This window comes from Athene noctua, chromosome 5 (assembly GCF_965140245.1).
Source record: "Athene noctua chromosome 5, bAthNoc1.hap1.1, whole genome shotgun sequence".
Lineage (NCBI taxonomy): Eukaryota > Metazoa > Chordata > Aves > Strigiformes > Strigidae > Athene > Athene noctua.
In genome coordinates this window covers 49,931,569-49,954,821 of record NC_134041.1, presented here as the reverse complement: position 1 = coordinate 49,954,821, position 23,253 = coordinate 49,931,569, and the positions used below count along the sequence as shown (strand labels likewise).

Genomic DNA, 23,253 nt, shown 5'->3' with positions numbered 1-23,253 from the left:
CTGCCCCTTCACCCTGGTGCTGCCCGCGCACGCGCGCTCGGCGCCCCGCCTCCCATTGGCCGGCCGCGTGTTGCGCCGCCAGGAGCGGCTGCCCCGGTGCAGCGGCCGCCTGCCGCCGCGCACGCGCGCCTGGCGCCCCCCGGCCCGGCTCCGGCGGAGCAGGCGCGTCCCCCCGCTGCCGGCGAGTTGGCCGGCTGCCGCGCAGGCGCAGTCGAGACCCTTTCGGGAACGTTCTGTCTTGCAACAACCTTCCTCTGCAAGGGAAATCCTGTCAGGGTACGGGCCGCCCGCAGCCCCGGTCCTCCCCGCCCCGCCTCGCCGGCGCCCGGGCCTTTCCCTGTTACCGACTCCTGCTGCAGCCCGCCCCCTCTCCGACAGCCGCCTGCCCGGCCCCCCGCGGTCGGGCCGCGACCTCCCCCCCTCCCCCCCGCCCCGGTCTCTTTTTTCCTGCCCCGAGCCCAGCCGCCTCCCGCTAAGAGCGCGCCCCGAGCCGCCCTCGGGGGCGGTCCCGCCCGGGCTCCCTGCGTTCGCGGGGACATGCGGCTTTGAGCGGGGAGCCTCACGCCAGCCTCAAGCGTCTTCTCTGGAGCGGCGGACATGGGCCCTCCGCGGAGCGGGGGAGCTCCCCTCGCCCCTCTCCTCCCTGCCCTGGCCCCTCCGAGATCGGCGGGCGCTGACGGTGCCCGGGATGTGGCGGGATCGGACCCGTCTAGGTTAGAGTGGGGCAGGTGATGGTCCCTCCCTTGCTGAGGTGCCGGCCTCGCCTCTTGCAGCTGCCTGGAGTTTCTTCTCGTTGAGACAAGAGTTCTAGCTGTGGGAGCACAAGGGCCGAACAGGCTGCTCCGAGACACAAGAGAGGGGACGCAAGGGACTGCCAGGAAGATCTTCATCCCTGCAGCGCTGCTGCTAGAGTTAGAAACCTGCTGCCTCTCCTCTCTTTCATTTGATCTCCTGGAGAGGAGAGGTGAGTTGTCTTTCCCTCTTGTCGTACTGTAGCAGTGGAGAAAATAGGCTAGCTTGCAGAACTTGTTCAGGATGGCTTCAAGCCCCAGCTGACTGCTTGGTTTATTTTCCTTGAGAGTCAGCCCTGTGAAAAGGCCCACTGATGGAGTAAGAGATAAGCACCGTGTTAATTGCGCGGTTCTCTCTCCTTTGCTGCAGTGCCCACTTTCATCGCTGTCTCCTGCTCTGCCTGCTCCTGCTTTCAGCATGGTAAAGAAGAATACTATCCCCGACGGGTAAGTATCCCTCCCACTAAGCGAGAGGCAGGAGCGGGCACAGTCCTGCCCACAGAGAAGGGGCACTGACTGCCCCAGGCGCTTTCTTGCCGCAACCATCTTCACCACCTACAGCCAGGTAAGGTAGGTATCTTCTCCAAGACAGGAACAACCCAGCCCTTCATCCCCCAGGTGAGTATAATGCTCCAGCCTGTCTGTGAACACTTCTTCAACAGCCAAACACAGTCCCTTCTTCCTAACCTCCTTATCCCCACGTGTGTACTTACTGGGGAAATGGGAGAGTAGACCATCCTTCTGACTACTCAGATGTTTGCTACCAGGGGTAGAGGAAGAGCTGATAAGATTGGAGCTGGTGGTTGCATGCATGCGATCAAGGAATATTTTCATGGATTCAGATCCAGAAATATACTGTGGTTTTGCTCTTAACAAGAGGACAACAAAAATGTTTTATCAGCAAAAATAATAATAATAAAAAACCCCAAATGGCATACAGGCTTTCCAGTGACTTGGGAGTGCATATGGGGACCACAGAATGATCTCATTTAAAACAGATACAGTTCTACAGCTCTACTAAAAGAAAAAAAGTCCAAGTTTAGCAGTTTAACCCATGTGTTACTGCTGACATCAGTAGTAACTTCTTGGATAGGAGATGTGCTGACATACAAAGACACACTGCCGTGGGACAATAACTTGCAGTTTATACATTATTTGAGAAAAGGTTAACATTATCCTGGTTTCAGAGGAAGTGTTAAATAAGTTTATTAAGAGCATTCTTAGATGGAGCAATAAAATACAAAAAGCATTATTTCCTGCAAAATATGTTGATCTAAGAACAAATAGAAACAAAAGATGAACAAAATTTTTAAAATAACCAAGAAACTTTGAAGTTTTCTTCATAGCTGACAAATTCAGGGGTTAAAATTAGAATAAAATTTAAGAAAAGGTATTTAAGTATGTCTTTCTCTGAAAGTTTCTATGAAGTTTCAGTTAAAAGTTGGGCAAAATTGAGCTAAAATGGATTAGGTTTGAAAGTAGTAATGCAGAAAGCCTGAAAGAATAGCAGTCCTCCCTGTTTTCTCCATTCTTGGAAATTATTACTAAAACTTTGAGAATCAGGGGGTCATCTCTTCCTTCTTTTTTGACCTTGCATTTAAATAGGAGCAGCTTTGAGGCTACATGCATTTCTTAAGTATGGAAGAAGCAGTGCACTGTATTTTTTGCTTCTAGGATTGGAAGCTATTATCTCTGAATGTTTCAAGGAGAGAAACATCAGTGTTACCCTCTGACAAAGCTCATGATACTGAAGTGTTTTCAGCTTTTCCAGATACAGGCTAGACATCCACAGTACTGGGTTTGGGGTAGTAAAGGAGTTTAAGGAACTGCCAAGCTCACAGTCTCAAACAGCAGTATTTTGATGTCACCTTTGTGCTAGCACGGCATGTTGTAGTTCTTCACTGTGAATTAGTTCAGTACACCAGGAAAAAACAGCAGTGAACCCTGGAAGAGAATGTAAAGAAAACTAATTTTAACCTAGGTGATCCTGCACATGCAATTTACTGGCCCCAGAAATAGTTGTTGGCAGAAGCAAGATTATGGTATGCTAACTATAGTATAAGGACCAGTCCAGACAGTAGCATACTATGGAAGTAAAACCTCAATCATATCACGGTATTGTAATAGCAGTAACTGGTTTGCTTTTAATGATGCTGCATAACGCTGTAGTAAACGAAAAAAGGTCACTCTACATAGACATTTTTTAAGATTGTCTTTCTGTTACTGCTTCAATTCTTTATACTGTTCTTAACAGTTTTAATCCGAATTCTATTATGCTAATGAAAGCAATACAATAAATTTGAGGTTTCAGCTGAGTTATAGGTAGCTAGCTATAGTTCAGCTAAACAAGAAATTGTGACATTTCTTGTCTGGTATTAACTACTATCACCTTTTACAATACAATGTCTGCGGTGTAATAAAGTTGTATTTACGTAAGGATTGTGCTGTAGGACTGTGCGGCCTGGCTACATATCGGCACTTTGTACTCAGCACCTAAAGTAATACTGAAGTGGTATTAATTGATGGTGTTGCCACTGGATCTGCACTGCCAGTCTTGTACCTTGTTCTTGGCCCACTCTTGTTCTCGTGTCCCTGTCACTGTCACACTTGTGCTGTGTTTTGCAGTTCATTGATGTGTAGATTTTTATGTTTAAAAACATAAACATCTTTGTTATCACATTTATTTTTTTGTTTTTGATAGCAAGATTTATGTAAATACAGCTATTATAATGTTCTTTGCTTGGATTATTACCTTGCTGTTCGGCATACCTTTGAAGCTTAACTCAAGAGGCTTCAGAATGAATACTAAATTTCGCCTTACTGAGTTTACTGTAAGCTTGTCTTTATCATGGGCATTTCTATAATGTCTTCTGTTATCCCACTTAAAGCTGCAGACTGCTATGCAGGCCCAGTTCTTGATCCTCAGTTGATTGGTCTTGGAGCTGATTGTTCTTTAGAAGTGTTCTTCTAAGTTTTTGTTGCTGTTTGGTTTTTTTCTTTTGTCCTTGAACAGAGGACATTTCACCGATTACCGCTGTTACAAAGCATATTGCTGCTAGATTCTTAGGTTAATCTAGACCACATATCTTTTAAACTTCTACTAGGATGCATGAAGCTAGTTTCTTTGCTGTTGTTCTACTGAGTATCTCTGAAATTTTTAAAGAAAAAATAAAGCATGCATGCTTTTCATTTAAATTAAAATAGATAAGCAGAGTAATATATTTTCATGTAAACTAGACTTAAAAACCTCTAACAGATTAGCTAGCTAGAGTCTGTAGTACTAGTAATTATTTATTTATTTAGCTGGAAGCCATTCAAGCATCATAGAAATTTCAGAGAGAAAGGGGAATGATTTTTTAGTTTAACACTTTTTTCTCAACCAAGAAGTGATTCTTTTGTTTAAAAGGACAGGCAGGCAAAATTCTGTCTGTGTTTTAAGATAATTGGTGGTAGTTTGGGAGTGATGAAAACAAAACGTGATAGGGAAGTGGGAACTGCAACATCTAAATAGTTACATAATTGGTTAATTCATGTATTTTGTTGAGTTTCAGGTCTTGATCTGCATGTAGTTCATGGATTGTTTATGTGTTTGAAAACTTAGAAAAATAAAGCTGTAATTGAAAATGTGTCGTGTGTGCAATATGTCACCTTTTATTTAAGTGATATTCTCTTTTAATTAGTTTTTTTACTTGAACATGCAAATTCTGGATTTTATGGCTTTGCATAGTTTAAAGTTCAGAAAAATTTTAATTACCATATTGGGCCCATAAAAGTTTGTCACAGCTATTTTGATGCAAATTTTAAGAGTTTGATTTGCAGATATTTTTACACACTTCTTGAGATTCTGAAGGAGGTTTGTTTGTGAAAGGACCAGAAATATCACAGATTTTATGATGATAGTTTGCTTTAATGTATGCTGACCTAGATTGTCTGTAATTTGACAACCATTCTGTTTTGTATAGAAGTTCTCAGACTTAAGTTTCTTCCTGGATATGTCGTCTTCTGACTGTTATTTGTGTTGGAAAACTGCAGTGTCTCTCTGAATTTGCATGATTCCATATTAGATTCTTATCACGACATATTTCTAATGTGAATGCCATTAGTACTATGGCCAGAGCTATTACCTCTGTGATGTAAATGCTTAGATTTATTTCTAGTCATAGGCATGAAATTTATTTCTGTGTCTCTGTAAGATACCACTTTCTTTTTCCGGAAACTCTTCCAGCTGTCTTTTCAGCTACTTCATGTCTAGCTTGTTTTTCACTCAAGCCTCTATTACCTTTTAGTCATTGGTACAAGAATGATGATGGTGCCACATTTTGTGATAACAACTTTGACTCCTGCCTTTCTTCCTTCCACTTAGGTTCAAGCAGGACACAAATCACGTGTCACAATTCTCATTCATGCTTGTTAAATGCTTATTTATGTCTGCTCCTGTAACTGCTGTTGACGTGACCATGTGCAGCTCACTTGTCTTTGGTCATTTATGCCCTTTTCTAGACTTCTTCTGTGAGACTTTTACTTTCTTTAGTCCCTGTCACCTATAGTTCCTAACCGTACTCCTTTGTGGACAACAGAACAAATTTGAATTTATCTCCTTAGCCAATCTTTGCTTAATTTCAATCTGCTGTTTTTAATTTGAGATAATTTTTAGTTCTGCAGCCATAAGATGAAGTTTCTTTTAAAATATAATTCTAAAGATAACATGGAACACATACCCTTTATATTTTTTGATGAAGAGTGCTTTCTGCTCGTTTTCTACCATAGAGCTGTCAGCAGCTTTTGAGTTTCTTGCTGATTTTGCAGATTTTTTTTCTGGGAGGATTTAAATGGCTTTAAATACAGGAGAATAAACCTCCAAGTTTATTAAGGTCTGACAACAAACTGTGTAATCCTGATGCATTGTTCTGTCAATCCCTTAATCTGAGAAAAAATTCAGAATTTTTACAGAGCCTTTTTTACATTGCTAATTAAAGAAAATAAGATTTTTAAGCCTTTTATTTGATCGTTTCTTATTGGTTCCTAATTGCTCGTATTTGTGATAATCATGATAGATTTTCACTCGTAGTTTTTTGAGAGAAAGCAGGTTATTAAAGATCTAAATTTCTAATTTATGGCATCCTTTAAATTGTCTTATTGTATAAGGTAATTAGTCTGTTGTGGTTGGAATTTTTTATTTCTACCTTCCTTCAAAATGTTTCTAAACATGTATATGTGAATATGGCTGGCTGTCAGATTAAATCCTACTTTTGTAAAGCATTTTGTACATTTTATTAGTAGAGGTAGAGGTTTCAATTACAAAGAGTAATTGAACTAGGTTCAAGAAAAAATACTGTGTTCTTGTTTGTTTTATCTCTATGACAGCATTTGCTGCACTAGTTTCTGTATCTCTAGGTAGTCCATTTTCTAATTCTATTTGGAAGTTTAAGAGTGAAAGCAAGAAATTATTTCTTTGTTTTAAATAAAGACATGTAATTTCCAGAGTTATTAAAATTAGCAAAAGGCAGGAGCTGCTATTAAACCTGACTTTGTAATTAATTTTAACAGTAGTTCAGATTAAATATACACCTAAATAAGATTCACAGCATTTAGCACCTTTTTTAAATTAAGTGAATGAGATAAAGTTAAACTATGGGCAGGGCAGATTTCACAGTTTTTGTGTAGATTTTGTGGTTTGGGTTTTTTTGAGCACTTCTTGAAATGAAGATAATTTTATTATGTTGTGGGTTTTGTGCCGGTTAGCTCTGACACTATCTTGGGTTTGTTTACACTGTGATCTTAATTGATTCATATACAATTTATCTATCTGGAATAAATGGAACATAGTCTCAGATTTTTGTTTTCATATTTTGCAACTAGTGTACAATTACCAGACTCTGAAGTTTACAAGCCTGAAAATTCACTTTGGAAGACTTGTCAAGTTAGAACACTTTTCTTGTATAATACGTGATGTGTAATTTTTTGAGCAGTGTTTTTCAAACTATGGTGATTGAGAATGTGCTCTTTGTTTTTTTTCCCCTGTATGCAGCTGTCTTAAGATAAGGGAATATATGAAGTAGGAGACTATTTTTGTTCCCTCATTGCAATTATGAGGTACAAAGTTCCTGTAATAATTTAGAATTCAGTAAAAGTTTTTACTGAAAAGGCCTCTCAGTGATTTAATCTCTGGTTTGCCCTTACACCTTCTCACCTTATATCTGTCTTCTGTGTGGCAGCTGTTTGCAACAGTCTTCCTAATGATGAGTTATTACTCCTTTGTTATTTCATTTCTTTTCAATTAAACTAAGGATCTGTATGTCTACATTGTGGGCCTCAATCTGTTCTTTAGCTCATGAAGACAAGAAAGATAAATTAGTTCTGAAGACACTGATGTAGTAGATTATTACATGATTTCTTAGTATCAATTATGCGTCTGGTAACCATGCTATAAGTGTTTCCTTTGTTACTTCCATGCGTCTATGAATTGTAATGATATTTATATACCATGATAAGTATGATTATGGATATTCCATTGAGAGTTTTGCCAGCCAACATCTGGTTTTGTTATGGTCCTGCACAGGAATTGTGAACAAAGCAAAATACTAGTGGTTAGAATATTTTAAAATATAATATTCAATTTCTTTCTTAAATGATGTGATTTTTATGGAAAACAGGATTCTACAAGCTGTTGGATGTTCCCTTTAAAGGGAGAGATTCATTTAAACATTAATTCAGAAAATTTTAAGTGATTGGGCTCTTCCAGTGTTAAAGAATCTTATGAAAATACTTTGTATGTTAATAATTGAAGTACTAGCTGAAAATGCAAAAAGGTGGTGTAGATTTTAAGTCAACCAGCTGCATCTTCTGAGGTCATAGAGATAACTTGTCCTCGCATGAGGAGAAGAAATAAAAGTCCTAAATTTAGCAAGTTACCTCTTTGAAGATAAAATTGATCTGCAGATTAACTTGTTTTCCCGTTCAGATAAAGCTTTTCAAACTTAAAAAAAAAAAAAAGATATCTCTGAAATGTGATACATAAAGAGTTTTTTCAGTACAATGTAGAATTTGTGAATACCAGTTCTTTGTGGTTTTGGAATTACTGGTATTTTGAGTGTTTTAAGAAATCTTTGTATTAGTAGGTGATTTTTGCTAAGTTTTGGTGTGATGGAATAGTCTTATTTTTCAAAGTACAAAAGAAAGTTCAGTCAAGTATGTTTCTTTGAAAAAGCAGCGTATTACAACGTAAATGCATTTCCAAAATCTAGAAGCTTTGTATTATTAATGAAAGTAAACTTTGCATTTCATTGTCAATTAAATAATAGATGCAAGCATATAACTTTTATAAAGTGTTTGATTCAGCCAAGTTGAAAAAAACTGTAACAACACTTTTTTTACCTGTTGAATCTTACCCATCTGCTTTGCTTTATATTGGTGCTACATATTTGTAAATACTATCCTACCATTTTGAGGGGAGGTATTTTTGAAAGCTGAAGAAGGAAGGAAAAAGGCTGTTTTCAAATCTCTTGATGATACCTTGAAACCACTTCATGGAATAATTGCAGATTTGGGAACATAACTCCGCTGTATGATAACAACAATCATGCACATTATCTCAAATAAGTATTTTCTTTGTGGTGGTGCTCAACAGATAATAAAGATTTGTTTTATTATGGCTCCTGAGTTTAGACTCAATACAGTCTAGATGTCTTTATTTAAGCTGTGCAGTGTGCTAAATAGGCTTCTGCCCCAATCAATGCTGTAGAATATTCGGATTATATTCTTCCAGCATCTTTAAGGCAACTTCCTGTTTCTTTTATCCCCAAATAATGCTGATCTATTAATTTTGTTCAAATATATAATAACAAATTTTTGTAGTTATTCTAAAAATATCTTAGTGTCTTGGTGAAACGGGCAGTTTCACTAAGATGGATTGAGGAACATGGGTTTTTAAAAAGATTTCACTTACATATTAGGATTTAATTGGCCTTTTTTTCAAACTTGTGCAAATCAGTTATAATTGTTTGCTTATGTAGTCAAGGAATTTTAGGAACTATTGGATCCTGCTGTATGAAATTCTAAATCGTAATAGATTATGCTAGTAGCTGCATGGCCCATCATAGAAAAAAAAATAGCTATCTTTCTGCTTGGAGAAGTCTGAAATAACTATTATATTCAAACTGTGTGAAATAGGGCACTAGATTTGCCTGATATTTGTAAGATACTTTACATCTTTACATAGCTTGAAATAACTATTCTTATAATTTTAAAGGAGCATAATTTTTATGTGCTTAAGTTTACCAAAGTTTCAATCCTAAGAGGAAATATATATTTATTTAAGTTTTACGTGAAGCGGTGAATCACTTCTGTTGAACCATGTCATTTGAAAATATTTAAAAATAAATATTTGTTTCATTACAGATGGCGGAGTTTGACACCAGTTGGACAGCCTATACCAGGAACTAGATTTATTGCATTCAAAGTACCTTTAAAAGGGGTATGTATAATAAGTAACTGCATGTTGGCTATATTAGATACAGTGCAAAAGTAATGAAGAATAGCATTAATATTCATGCAAACTTCAGGAAAGTTTTATGACAAAATAATTTATTCAGATTTAGCCCTTCCAGACATCCATTAGTGGGTTTTTTTACGTAATATTCTGTATTTCTTCTCTTTCTTTTAAAATTTGTATTTCTTTTTAACTTTTATATATCTTTTAAAAATCATAAAATCTCTAATCAATCAGCACAATTCATTTGATCACTATTAAGTGGCCTAAAGTCATTATCTTATTTAACATCTTTTCATGACTATTGTAAGAAAATCATATGGAAGCGGTTATAATATGAATAACAATCTAAGCAATGTAAGCCAAAATTTAATTTTATGAAAATTAAGCACTCTTTAGAATACCAGCTACTGCAGTACTTTTAACATGATAGATTCTGGTTACCAATTTAATAAGCAAAAAGCTTCAAGGATCTGGAAGATTGCAGTGTATTTAAAAAAGAAATTAGATTTCTTTTAGTCTTATGTTAGTACTCCCTTTAGATTCTTACTAACGTGTGCCATCTTAATCTATTAAATACAGTGAGTCAGATCTTTTAGTTCTTTGTGACAATACAAAATGTGGAGGCTGTCAAAAAAGACTTCAGATCTTTGGTGGATTGAGACATAGGACAAATTAGGGCAAACAGGGCAAATTTGCCCTTCTGGATAAATTAACTCTTAAAAGTCCTTGCCTCAGATACGCAGAAGGTGAAAGTTTCTAAGGTCTTTTAAAGCTCAGTGGCTAGACATAACCTTAGCAGCTAGTTAAGAGTAAATATTGTGTCTAAGTTGGTGCCTACAGATTGCACTCTAGCATTCATATACAAAAAAATTGATTCTTCTGGTATATTATTGCCCATTATGTTTTCAGTCACCAGTTCACCTTTATCAGCAATAACTGAAGTGGAATGCTTGCAGCGTTTGCTTCCTGCAGCTGCTTTTACAGCTTAAGTGTGATGGTTTGGTTCCCTTGATACCAAGGATCTCATACTTTACATTGATCGCGTTCTCCACAATGGATTGTACAATAGTTGTATGTCTTTCTACCATGACCGCCAGTGAATAGATCTAGCAGTGAATATAAAATTCAGTAGTTTTATAATTACCTTCTTTTATATTGGGGTATTTGAGAGAGGATTTTTTGCATCATCAGCTCTTGTAATTTCATGTGATCCAGCACCAATTTTTTGCATAGAAGCACTATTTGAGGCAGGATTTGTTCAGTGCCTGTATGTTCCCTGTCACTCCAGATTTCAGAGGAAGATACTTTGTTGCTACCTTTACTCTTTCCTTGTAGCTCCTGTGATAGTCTGGAAGGAGCTCCACCAGAGATCATAAAAAGGGCAGACATTCTCAGGGAATGTTTATAGCAATGTAATACATGTAGGCACTCTTTGTCAGTGTGTTGCTCACTGGGGTATAGATCTCCCTGTCCCGTGAAACTGTCTTTGAACTTGGCCAGATAAAAAGTCCGGTAACCAAGAAAGCAAAATCTGTAACATTTCTGTCCCTTCAATTTGTTCAGTCTCAACTATGCAAGATACAGAAATGACAAGTCTGCCAGAGACTGTGCTTGAAGCTCATGGAGTTTGTGGTGGAATACACATGAAATACGTAACTGGCTAAACTGTGATGTCTTTACAGATGGTGGAAGTCAGTAAATCTGTCTGGAAATGCTGAAGACCTGATTGGTCGTAGTCTGTCAGAAGTCCTATTATTAAACTGGTGGAACAGACATCTTAAATATGCAGCAGTTTCCTTCTTTGCTACCTATTAGGAAATTGATGATTAGTGATTTCACCCAAAGGGAGAAGACATATTTTCAGTAGTTCAAGACTCAAGGGTTATTGTTTCAGCAGAAGATGTGCTGCCAGTAAAGAAGCTTTATGATCATGGGTTTACTTGGAAGTATTTTCTGTCCTTCCTTTCAGATCATCCTTCTAATGCTAACAGTAACATTGTAGCATAGTAAGGACTGGGCATGTTCTATCCCATGCCATTAGAAGGATTTTAGAATTGATACAGATTTGTAACATTCTCAAAGCCAAATTAAGCAACTAAACTATGAATACTCAGCAGTAGTCTTTCAGAAAATTCCAAATAGTCTTTCAAAACAGTGTTTCATAACACATTTAACTGTTCACTCAATCAAGCAATATGTTTATAGATACCTTATTTTTGTAAATTGTATTCCACCTAAGTTTGTGTGACTTCACATAGTAAAAGGAAAAATTCTTTAATGTTCTACTACAGACCTTTTGCAGATTCACTGTCGTCACCTCAAAGTTAGTTAAAGTTCAGTTTCAGATTTTACTAAAAGTCAGTGCTGAATAGCAGTGAGATAACTGACTCATGATCATTTTGTTTGAACCTCAACAGCATCCACTGTTTTTTCAGCAGTGCACCAGTATCTGAAATACATATACTGAATACTTCTATATGCTTTCTATGCTACTCTTTTTAGCTCAAGCTTCATAATCACATACCAGCTTTGATAGGACTGTCCTGCTCTTTATTCTTTAATTTGGTTTCCTATCTCTGTTTCCAGACTTGAGATAAGTGCTTGCTAGCATTTTAGATTATAATCTGTACAGTCAGAAGAAGGAATGGTTAGTTACCCTATAGCATCTGTGGTTCTAAGAGGTATGTGGTCTGTGGCTGCCTTGTTTTCCATTAGTTCTGAGTCCAGTCTGCTTGAATTTCTTGTTGACAAAGAAACTGAGAGGTGGTTGAGGCTGCTTCATCTTTTGCCACTGTCTTTATTGGTTGTGGCTGAGCCTGTGTCAAAAGGCTCTCACAATGGACAAGCACACTATTCAGAGAAAATCTGGTCTTGTACATATGAGGCGTTTTCATACCTAGATGAAGAACGAATTTCAAAAAACACAGCTACAATAGGGTGAGTAAACATTTTTCCCACTGTTTCTGTCAAATTAAATTAATTATTCATTACCCACCAACATGCAGCTTTCTTAGTCACCATATTTTAGTCTTATTTAATATTTCCTAGTGCTAAATGACTTGCAAGTACACTCTGCCAAGAGATGAAACAGGGACAAAGATGTCTGCACAACTTTTGTGTGGGTAAAGTTAAAACCTATAGAAGAAATGAGCTCTTGTATCACAATTTCTGATGTTTTATGTGAAATAGACTGTTAATTTTGTGTTACTGTGCAGGACAAAGTGTGTTTGGAGGAAAGTGGATTGTGGTGTTTTGCTTTTTCGTGATGTTTAGTAAATCAGTATATACATGCTGCATTTTGCAGGATTTTCATGTCTATCAAATTAGTGTTTATTTCAGTAATGTTTGTTAACATTGTACAAATGGAAGTTCTCACACATTTTCTTGCATTTTCATCTGAAGAGGAATACATAACAAATTCTTGCTTTCTTTTTATCTGGTACTTCTTATCCATGTATACATGAATATGGTTCTGATCCTGTAAAAATTCTCTTTTGAATACTGATGTTTCCTAGTCCTAATTAAAACAGCTGAATGTTACAAATATCTTGTTATTGGAACTTAAAAAGACAGTTTTTCTTTTCCATTTTCATTTTAGGCAATTAACCAGAGGCTTACTCCAACCCAGAAATTTACACCAAAAGACTTAATTGTGGCAATGAAAGCCCTAAATGTGGAGCTTGGATTAATTATTGATTTGACATATACCACACGATACTATGAAGTTAAGGTAATATAAGTATAATAACAAAATAAAATAGTTACTCCAACCTTTGTTTTAAAGTATTTACACATTTGCTTACCTTGAATTGGAATAGACAGGTGACCTATCTAGGCTTATTTTGTGTCTCCAATAGGAGCTAGCTAAATGTTTTATTGCAGAGGAAGTATCTTATTCTCCCAGCTAGTTGCATTTGTGGCTTATTTGTATTATGGTAACTCAAAGTAATGGATAAAGACTTAAGTGCCAGTCACCACAGGAAAGGTGCAGAAGACTTACAGTCCATGTCCTGAAGACATTCTCATTTATTCCTAGTGTCTTTTATTACTGATTTTCAATGGAATCCACCAAGAAAGTGTACAGTTTTAAACTACTTTACCAATTTCAAATATTTTACCAGTATGGTCCAAACAATTGTGATTAATCAGCCTCCTACTGAAAAGAAGAAAAAATAGTCTTAAAACTGAATGATAATCTTTGAAGGTACATGAGCTGTAAGCATTAAGGGCATGAATATATGAGTATATATGTGACTGTGGGTGGGAGGGACAAATATTGCTAATAATTGTAAAATGGGTTAGAATGGAATTACAAGAATCTGCTCTCTTTAGTTAATGTGCTGCCTTATTAGCAGGAATAAATAAGTATTCTGTGGAAACTGTTCTTTGTTTGAGATCAGGTCTTTAAAGTGGAAATGCAAATGGATGTTTCTGAGAGTGTATCTACATAGGATTGTGTCAAATTTGTTTTCAGTTTCTGCTCAGGATTTGAAGTAATGTTCTACATTGGCATTATGTTAGATACTGCTTAAGGTTTTTCACTGATGCAAGACTTCAATAATTTTACCATATTTTTTCTTCTTGTTGTTAGGATTTACCTAAAAGTGTGCAGTATAAGAAACTTTACACTGTTGGACTCGAAGTCCCCGATAATGCTACTATCCTACAGTTCAAAAAATGGGTCAGAAAATTCTTATGGGAAAATGCAGAAAATGGTAAATATCAGCTTCTTATGCTGTAATAAAACAAAAATTCTACTTCAGTGCTAGTTGTATCATTTAGTAAGTTCAACAGATACTTATGACACCAGGGATCTCAGAGTGTCCATTGCACTTTCCATGTTATTACCATAATAAAATACATTATGTGAACCACATATCTTTTTCATATTCAAAACATGTCTTTTTCAAAAATGGCTAGTAACTTAAAATGCCCTTCCTAGTAGTACAATTACATTTGTGTGATGTGTCAAAGCAACTGCATCAAGGCTTTCATCTGTCTGACCCAAATTGTCTACCATCAGCTTAGTGTTGTAGCTGCCAGCTCTTTATGGATGTTCTAAATAGCACAGGGTTTCTCTGATGGCATTAGGCAATGATATGGGTGAGCAACTTAAGTCTGTTCAGTCTGATGTAGCAGTTTTTTGATATATGAGTCCATTATTGCCCTCATATCCTAGCAATTCTTAAAAATCATATTACAGACACAGTGTCAGTGTTTCCACAGTGTGGCTCTGCTGCTGTTTTAGTGTTTGTGCAATAGTACAGTTCTTGCTGAGATAAGCGCCTTGGTATAAGGCACATTTTGCAGAAATAAATTTGCATGTATTTTGACACAGCCTGTTTGCAGCTTTTACCTACTTACTTTTTTTTGCTAGTGATTCTTTGTAGGCAGATTTTAACTGTTTGTCTATCATACTGGAGGACCATTCTTTCAAGCTTTTTCATGCTATTTGTGGTGGTTGCTTTGGCATTTTCTATGAGAAAGTAGAGATATGAACTGCCCAGGTGCATACAGTTTTTGCTGCAGAGCATCACTGTGGTTTTGCTGTGGATAGTCAATTCTGTTTTGTGAAAGAGCTCTGACCTAAATCTCAGGTATGAGAGCCTGAATTAGAAGTGCTGGGAAAATTTAAAAGGTATAAGAAGCAGCCCATGTCCTTGCTCAGGAAGTTAGTGTGTAAATTCTTCCTTTGCTCTTTTTTGGCTCAGGGAAATTACTTGGAGATTATTAGTTTTCTTCTAGTTTTGGTCTAGTGATTTTTCACGGGACAAAGAATAATCTCTTATTTGAATCTAATTATTTCTAATCCTCAGAATTGAGAGAATCAATTACTAATTTGTTACTGGATGAAGACCTGCAGATCTGACTAGTAAAACCATTTTGGCAGGGCTTATGTAACTTCAGAGTTGGGAGAACTTTCATTTCTGTGTTAACTTACTCTTTGTAACTTGCTCTCTCTTTTAGATTACCCCTAAAATTTCACAGGATTCTTCTTAAAAATAATTTTTCAGAAGTTGGCTTTTTTTAGTGTCTGAACTTACAGTAAACTTACATGGCAATGCAACTGTTGTGATCTGTGGCAAATAGTTACATTTTATCTCATTCAAAAATTTTATCAAGTCCCATTTCAAAGACCGTCTGTCAGTACTTTGTCTCTGCCACAACTTTGTTCTTCTAATGATTAAAGTTTTTCTTCTAAAATCTAGCCTAAAACTCTCAATCAGTTAATATACATTTATTCTTATGCCTTGAGTATTGTTGTTCTCCATCTCCATTATTATATTCAGTATCTCAGATTTGGCTTTACAGACTAAGTAGGAGAAGCTTCCTAGATCCCTTCTCATACATTTCTTATGTTACTATTATAGTAGCCCTTTCTATACATATTTCAATTTGATTTTTCTTTTTTTTTCATTAAACATAGGTGAGTAGAATTGTATGGGATAGTCTGGATGAGGTTTTATCAGTGCCTTGCATGACTATATTAGTGTTTCCCTATTTCTGTTAGAAATATCTCAATTGAAACACCCTAGAAATAGTAAGTTATGCTTCTTTTTTAGCCTGTAGCTGATTCGTATAACCTTTCCAAAAAAGACAAGATATTTTTAGAGATTACTGGTGCTTCTTTTCATACTCCTAAGACACTAGGGGCAGTTTGTATATTTTCTTTCTGTAAATTTTACAAGAATCTGTATGTTCCTCAATTTTACATTTGCTTGTTTAGATTTGCTTTCAAAACCATATTTTATTCTTTTTCTCCTGTTACTGCAGTTCTGGCTGAGGCCAGCCGCTTTACCTCTCATCACTCCTCTTTGTTATTTTCCTACGTTCTGCAGAGTTAATCTCAGTCTTCACAGTTTTGGAAGTAGTGAACTAACTGCTGCTAAAGATCCAGCATGAAGAGGACAAAGTCTGCATGTGTCTGTTCTTTTACAGACATGACAATATAATTTTGTAAATAGCAAGCATTATTTATTGTTACTTTGTTAGAAAAAGTACAGCGCTTTTTTTTTTTTTCTGTCTTGCTCTAATTTTTTAGTGATTTCTAAAGTCTGTGTTTTGCTTTTTGATAGAGAAACTCATTGGCGTTCACTGTACTAATGGAATTAATAGAACTGGCTACCTTATATGTAGGTAAGGGCTGTATAAAACCAGAAATCATTGTTCACAAAAGATAGTGTTTTTACTAATCTGTAATTCTTTTGGGACAATAACATAATTGTGGGGTTTTTTCAGGTATCTTATAGATGTTGAAGGCTGGGATCCAGAGGCAGCAATCCAAGGTATTTATACAGTTTGAACTAAACCACATTTCAGGTTGTAATTCACAATTACTACAACTATATTCACAATACTACAATTCTTTTTTATTATCTTTAGTTATTTCATGTCCTGGCTTCCACAGAAGATTTTTTCTTACTATTGATTCTATTCCAGTCAAGATTTGGGGATTAGCAAATTATGAGCATAGTAGGAGTATGTTTCAGCTGCTTAAAATCTTTTTTCTTCCTTTTCCTTTGAGGGATTTTCAGTCATAGGTTTCTACCACTACTAGTTTCAGTTGTTCAAAAAAAAATGCTGCAATGATGCCAGCTTGCTGAAGTATTTAATAAAAAGTTAGAATTGTTTCAAATTCAGCATTTCATGGTGAACAGAAACTTGCCTTTCAAGTTTTTGTGGCTCAGTTTGAGCATGCATCATTGGACTTGTATCTTTTTTTCTTCAGCTTTTGGTGATGCTAGAGGTCATCGCATGGATGGTCTTGTGTATCTCACAGACCTCAGAACACAACCAATGAGAAGGTAAACAAAAGCTTTTAGTTATATGCTTAAGATTTTCCAGTGTGTCTCCTGGTATTGTTAAACGTTCACTTCCAGTCATAAGCCAAAATTAACCCCGTCTTAAGACTTTAATATGCAACCATACATATATTGTAAGACTTCTGAGCTGAATAACATGAAGTGCGGTGTACTTAATTCATATTTTGAATGTATATGGGTCAAAAGATTTTCTTTTTAATCTGGCAACTACTATTGAATGTTGATGTGGTTTTATCATATTGTCACAAGGGTATTGATTCTGTATTCTTTCATTATAAACTGAAAGGAGCTGCTGCAAAGATATCTTTATAAGCTCTATGATCTGCTGTTGTTGATACTTAAAAAAAGTAGAACAGTGGAAACTGGAAGATTGTTCTCAGCTCCTCTGTTCATAGTAGTTGTATCCCTGATGTGTAAGAATTTTATCCTTATCACATTCACCAAAGAACAGCTAACCTTTATATCTTCCTAAATATTTGTGCATGACTGATTTACCTCTTTTTAGATTAATTGAATGCCCTTTGTTTTACTGCTATCATTGTTTTATAGTCTGTGCATTATTAAATTAGTGCCATATCAGATTTTTGAATAGGTATGGTGCTTGTCTCACACCCTTTAGGATGTTGTTCCAAGTTTATGAAGTTTAGGTATTCTCTTTGCTTTCCCTGCAGCCCCTTCCCAAATAAATTTACAAGATTAAAATCTGCTAAATTAAGAATGTCTATAAATGTAACTTAACTTACAAAAATTTCCATTTTCTGAACTGAAGAATTTTATGTGTGGGGTTTTTTTTCTCTCAATAATATGTTTTTAAAAACATGTGAGATGTTTTTATTATTCTTAGCAACCTTGGAATGGATGTATGGGATTCAGATGAAGATATTATTCCCCCACCACATGCAATGGAAGGACCTGTAGAGCGATTCCCAAATGAAGATTTTCAGGGGTAATAGACTGAAACATGGAATTAAAAGCCAAAAAAAAACACAAAGGAGGGAAGATAATTGTTTCTTATTGAAAATACTGTAGATAGTCGAATTTAAGAGACTTTATGAATATAGCCTACTCGTGCAAAATATATTTACAGAGTTTAACCAAACAGTGAAAAGATCAGGGAAAGAAAGGGAATGTGTGCTATTAGAAGTATGTAAGTAATTAGTTCACTTGGCAGAATTTAGAGTTTTACTTTGCCTGTCCTTTTATTATTTTACAGTAATCTGCCATTATCTTTAATTTGGAATCTCTGGTTTTGCCTGTTCAACAAGCGGTATAGAATTAAAACTGGATATTTGACACAGCTTTTACTGACTGAAAGTTTCATAATCTTGCTAACAGTTTGGATTCTTAGTAGCTTTGATACCTATACATTTGCAATGTCTTTCATATCAATTCTTGGTTAAAAAACCTTGTTTTCATTAATGACTTGTAGCACTTAGAAGTATGATGTTCTAGTTAAAACAAAAATTTTGTTACAGGTCTGGGAAAAGATTAAGAATTTATGATGATCACTGTCATGATGATTTGCAAGGACAGATACAGTTGAGAGATTTTGATTTCATTAATAAGGGACCTGGACAAAGACGAAGACCATTTCATGACCATCAGACTCAGGATGATTTAAGAGCACCAATACAGATGAGAAATTGGGACTACAATAGGGGACCAGAACAGAGGCGAAGACCCTTTCCTGATCACCAGTTTTACGACGATTATCAAGAAGACATGCAGCCGAAGGACCTAGACTTCAGTAACAAGGGACCTGGACAGAGGCTGAGATCTTTTCATGGACACCAGTTTCATGATGATGTACAGGCAGAGAGACAATCGAGGGGTATTGAATTTAACAGAAGCCGTGGACAAAGGCAGAGATCTTTTCCTGACCATCCATCTCATAATGATTTGCAGGAAGACATGCGGTCCAAGGATTTTGATTTTGGTAGCAGGGGTCAGGGCCAGAGACGAAGACCATTCCATGACCACCAATCTCATGATGAATTTCAGACTCAGATGCAGTTGAAAGAGTTCGATAGTGTCAACAAAGGTCCTGGCCAAAGACCAAGATCTTTCCATGACTATCAGTCACATGATGACTTACAGCCACAAATGCAATTGGGAGATTTTGAATTTGTTAATAGGGGTCGTGGGCAGAGGTTGAGACCTTTCAATGATCACCAGCCTCGCAATGACTTACAAACAGACATGCAACTAAAAGATTATGATAATAAAGGTCCTGGACAAAGGCGCAGACCTTTCCATGACCATCAGCCTTATGATGACTTACAGGAACAGACTCGGTTAAAAGATTTTGATTATGTTAACAAAGGGCATGGACAAAGGCCAAGACCTTTTCATGAACATCCAGGTCACAATGACTTGCCACGTGAATGGTGTTCAGACAGGTAAAGCATCCTTGAGCTTTAGAGAATAAAAGTGTAAACCTCAGTGCTTTTAAATGAAACTTCAAATGAATTATTTTTTAAAAATAATTTAAAATCAATTATTCATCCTTTTAAGATTATATATAAATGATCAGTTATTTAACTTTTTTTGTTTTGATTTATGAAAGGGTTTAATGTGTGTTGGAATGTTGCAGCTTTGAAAGACAATGTTTCCTAAATTAGAAGGTTGTGTTTCTTTAAAGCTTACGTGTTTCCTTTCCTTTTTAGAGTGAGCTTGAAACAAGGCCCTTTGTCCCACTCTGTTTTGTATAGAAACTTACATTTAAAATGCAGTCCTCAAGACAGAAAAGGATATGGAATTTTATTTATGTCCTCAGCTAAACAGAGATAAACAGTAACACTACAAGGAAGTTCGACTTGGATTTGTTTATTCCATGAGTTAATAACTTGTTAGAAATCCCTTTGCTTCTGAACTTGTATCATACTCTCCCAAATACATGTATCACTTATTAGTAAACCTATTGGATTCTGACATATTTTAAATTATTTTGAATCTTTCAGCAGGTATTTCAGATATTTGTTGGGCTAGTAAAGTTCAATTTAATTTCTTCCATTGTGCAGCTGAAACAGGATATCATTACACTGAAGCATACCATTTTGAGGTGTTAATGCAATTAAGATAGTTTTTATTAAAATTTTAAGTAAATTTTAAGTAAAAGTAAAAATATTTTTATTTCATTTGATAAAAACATATTTTTCAAAAGCTTGCAACCATTAGTATTCTTCTTAATGTGTGATTCTTTTGGTTATTTGCAGAAATCAGTCTTTTTCTTCCCACGAAAATATACCAGAACCTCATTTCTCCTCATCTCCTTCACTTCACAGAGATTATGGGTCTGATAATGATGACTTTAACAGAAGTTATAGGTAGATATCAGATTTCATACATTGTTTTTTCTGACTTAACCTTCTTACTGTTACTCACCCAGTTTCCCAGCTAAAAAATACAAATTAACTGCACAGTGTAAAAATTGATGTTAGTATTTTTGCTTAAATGCCGTTTACACAACTTACTTTACAAAGTAAGGAAGGTACTTGAGAGTAAAGAGAATCCAGAACAAAAATTATATATATATATATATCGTATATGCATTTTTAGATCCTTCCATAAGTGTTTTGTAGGAGAGTCTTCTATTGCAGAAGAATTAATAATTAAAATATTTAGAGCTATAAATCCAAAATATATTATTGCCTGTTGAGACTACGTGCTAGAGAGCTATTATTACGTATTATTCACAAAAATGAAAACATGGGCTTAGGAACAAAAATGGCCCCGAGAGGAAGAAACCCTCAGTCAACAGGGAATTTTAATTAGAAACAGCACTTGAAACAAAACATCTTCTAGTAGAATTACTTACTATGATGAGCTGTAATTTTAATCACTAGAATTGAAAAATAATATAAACCAGTTTGCAACATTGAGTAGAGAGGATTTTAATTTTAGGAGGTAAAAACAACGAGGGTCTGAATTGTTCTTTCAAGATTACACAAGTTTTAATTTCTAATGGGGGCCACCAACAATAAATAAACTGTTATTTCTAAGGATTTCACTGTTAATATTTGTTCTTCTTACAGTAATCGACCAAATTGTCCTGAAGACAATAGGAGAATGCATCCCTCAGATGAATTTAACAGAGGAAAAAACAGATTTGCACCATATTCTTCACGAACAATGCATCCATCTTCATCTGTACACCAAGAAGATAGTTCAATAGACTATGAAAGAAAACCTTTTCAAGGTGAAGCTACCAGAGAGATGGAACAAAGCAAAAGATTACCAGTTGTAACAGTTGATTACAATTATGGTCTGCCATTAGATTATGGACCTGAAGAGGAAGAGAGAACCCATTATGATTTACCCCCAAGAGACCACTACAACTGGAACTGAATAAAAAGGAGAATGTTTGCTCATTTTAGACTTACTTTTACCCATTTTACTTTGTATGTGGACTTTTTTTTTTTTTTTTTTTTTTTTTTAGCAAATTAGGAAAATGCAAATTTCAGTAGTAGAGAACTGGTCTCTATTGTAAGATTAGCTTCTACTGATGTTTGGTTCTTCAAATTTATTAGGGTGCATTTGTTAAGTGTAGTTGGAGACAAGGTCTCAGTGCACATGGAATTAAAGTAGTCCTTCCTTTTAATGAAATTGAAACCCCATACCTTAAAACAAACAACTTCTGGAGTGATTGTAGTTGTGTCTTTCGTTTTACATTGCTTTAAAATGTATGTAATTTCCTGATGCAAAAGTCATAATAAAATACTGCACTATCAGACAGACTAGCATTGAGATTATAGAAAAAATACTATGAAATGAATGAAGCAAAGTTATGTCCACTTCATCCTTTAATTTAAAAATAGCAGTTTGAATTACTGCTAAGAATGTCTGCAGCATTTCAGTTTAATTCCAGATTTTCTGTACCATCAACTGAACTGACGTAATTGCACTCTTTTTTTCATGGAAGAATTCTTCCCAGATTGCTAAGAACGCAAAAGCAAATGGAGTTTGAATATTCTAAATGTCAAACTTGCTTTTCAGTAATCTGAATATCCCATCCTGATTGTGTATTTTTTCTTGATCCCATAGGTTATATATGTTTCAGAATAGCCCAGTGCAGGTAAATTTTACAATTTTCTCAGCAACACACCCAAATGAGGTATCTCATGTATTATCATATCATTACCTGTCTCAACTGGCCAACATCACTGGTGCCTGTATACTTACACTTCCTAGTTTTTCAGTCATACCTGTCTTACTCTCCAGTTCTACTTTTCACTAGTTTCTTTTTACAGCACAGCAGAGTAATGTAATCAGAATAGAAGAGTAACCTCTTCAGGTAAGTTACTTTTAAGAATCATGTATTGAACAGTCTCCTCTGAACTGCCACTTCAGTGGGTCTCAGTAAGGTAGTGCAACAAACGGTAACTGAACTCGTGCCAGCAGCTGCACAGTAGCACCAACAGCTCCTACTGTAGATAAAGAAATCTTAGTTCATAGGATGGAAAACAGTATTAATGTAATACTTAGGCAAATTTTTCAAATTATATTTTTCATTATTACTACATTTTAATTCATATTTTTGAAAGGCATCATGGTAAATAAGGATAAAGCGAGACCATGATATTAAAATAAAAGATACTTAGGCAGTTCAGAAACTGCCTTAAAAGCAGCATAGTTGTAAAGCATAAAGAAAGAGGGTGTAGGTATATACTAGAAAACTGAAAAAAAAGGGGTTGTAGCTGGAACCCACATATTTTTTTTGCCTTTTAGGAGCAGCATAAGATTTCTGAATTTGTGGTTCTATGACTACTTAAATAAGGGCTAGATTTCAAAGTGTGGAACATCTGTCAATCTGTTGCTTTGTATCACATGCAAAAAGTTCCCCAAATCAAAAGATTCTATGGATATAAATTCAAACTGCAAATGCTTCATTGCCTTTCCAAATGGCAGAACATCTTTGGCTTTGTTCACTGCACAAAGTAAACAGTTTTCTCATTTTCACAGCAGCTAGTCAATTGTATTTCCCATTAAATCTGATTGTGAGCCTCATTCATGTGGTCTCAGGAATGAAGCTCTATATAAACTGGTTGTGGAACTGAACACTAGATGTTAAGGAAAGGCATTTGTTCTTTCACTTGCCTTTTTTTAAAAAAAATTATTTAAATGAGAGGTAAGCTGACAATCTATCTAC

The 23,253-nt window shown here is 36.0% G+C and overlaps 1 protein-coding gene across 3 annotated transcripts; it reads left to right on the top strand.

Moving 5' to 3' along the window:
- The first annotated feature begins 210 nt into the window (after nucleotides 1-210).
- On the top strand, nucleotides 211-21,835 carry LOC141961019 (uncharacterized). Of its 3 annotated transcripts, XM_074907496.1 has the most exons (13): nucleotides 211-276; nucleotides 774-964; nucleotides 1,162-1,238; nucleotides 9,189-9,264; nucleotides 12,881-13,012; nucleotides 13,874-13,997; nucleotides 16,359-16,419; nucleotides 16,522-16,568; nucleotides 17,012-17,087; nucleotides 17,950-18,051; nucleotides 18,581-19,504; nucleotides 20,321-20,431; nucleotides 21,140-21,835. In XM_074907496.1, exons 3-13 carry the CDS (start codon nucleotides 1,210-1,212, stop codon nucleotides 21,450-21,452), a joined length of 1,995 nt encoding a protein of 664 aa, XP_074763597.1. In that variant the 5' UTR covers nucleotides 211-276; nucleotides 774-964; nucleotides 1,162-1,209; the 3' UTR covers nucleotides 21,453-21,835. The 3 variants fall into 3 exon arrangements, with proteins under 3 accessions (XP_074763597.1, XP_074763596.1, XP_074763598.1); XM_074907495.1 differs by having other exon boundaries at nucleotides 239-964; XM_074907497.1 differs by lacking the exon at nucleotides 1,162-1,238 and having other exon boundaries at nucleotides 239-964.
- The last annotated feature ends 1,418 nt before the right edge of the window (nucleotides 21,836-23,253 follow it).

Excerpts from the sequence above, each read along its gene's own strand:
- LOC141961019 (XM_074907496.1), top strand. The coding sequence starts at position 1,210 with ATGGTAAAGAAGAATACTATCCCCGACGG. Across the intron at positions 9,265-12,880 it reads TCAAAGTACCTTTAAAAGGG|GCAATTAACCAGAGGCTTAC; the intron begins GTATGTATAATA and ends TTTTCATTTTAG. Across the intron at positions 16,569-17,011 it reads TCCAGAGGCAGCAATCCAAG|CTTTTGGTGATGCTAGAGGT; the intron begins GTATTTATACAG and ends TTTTTTCTTCAG.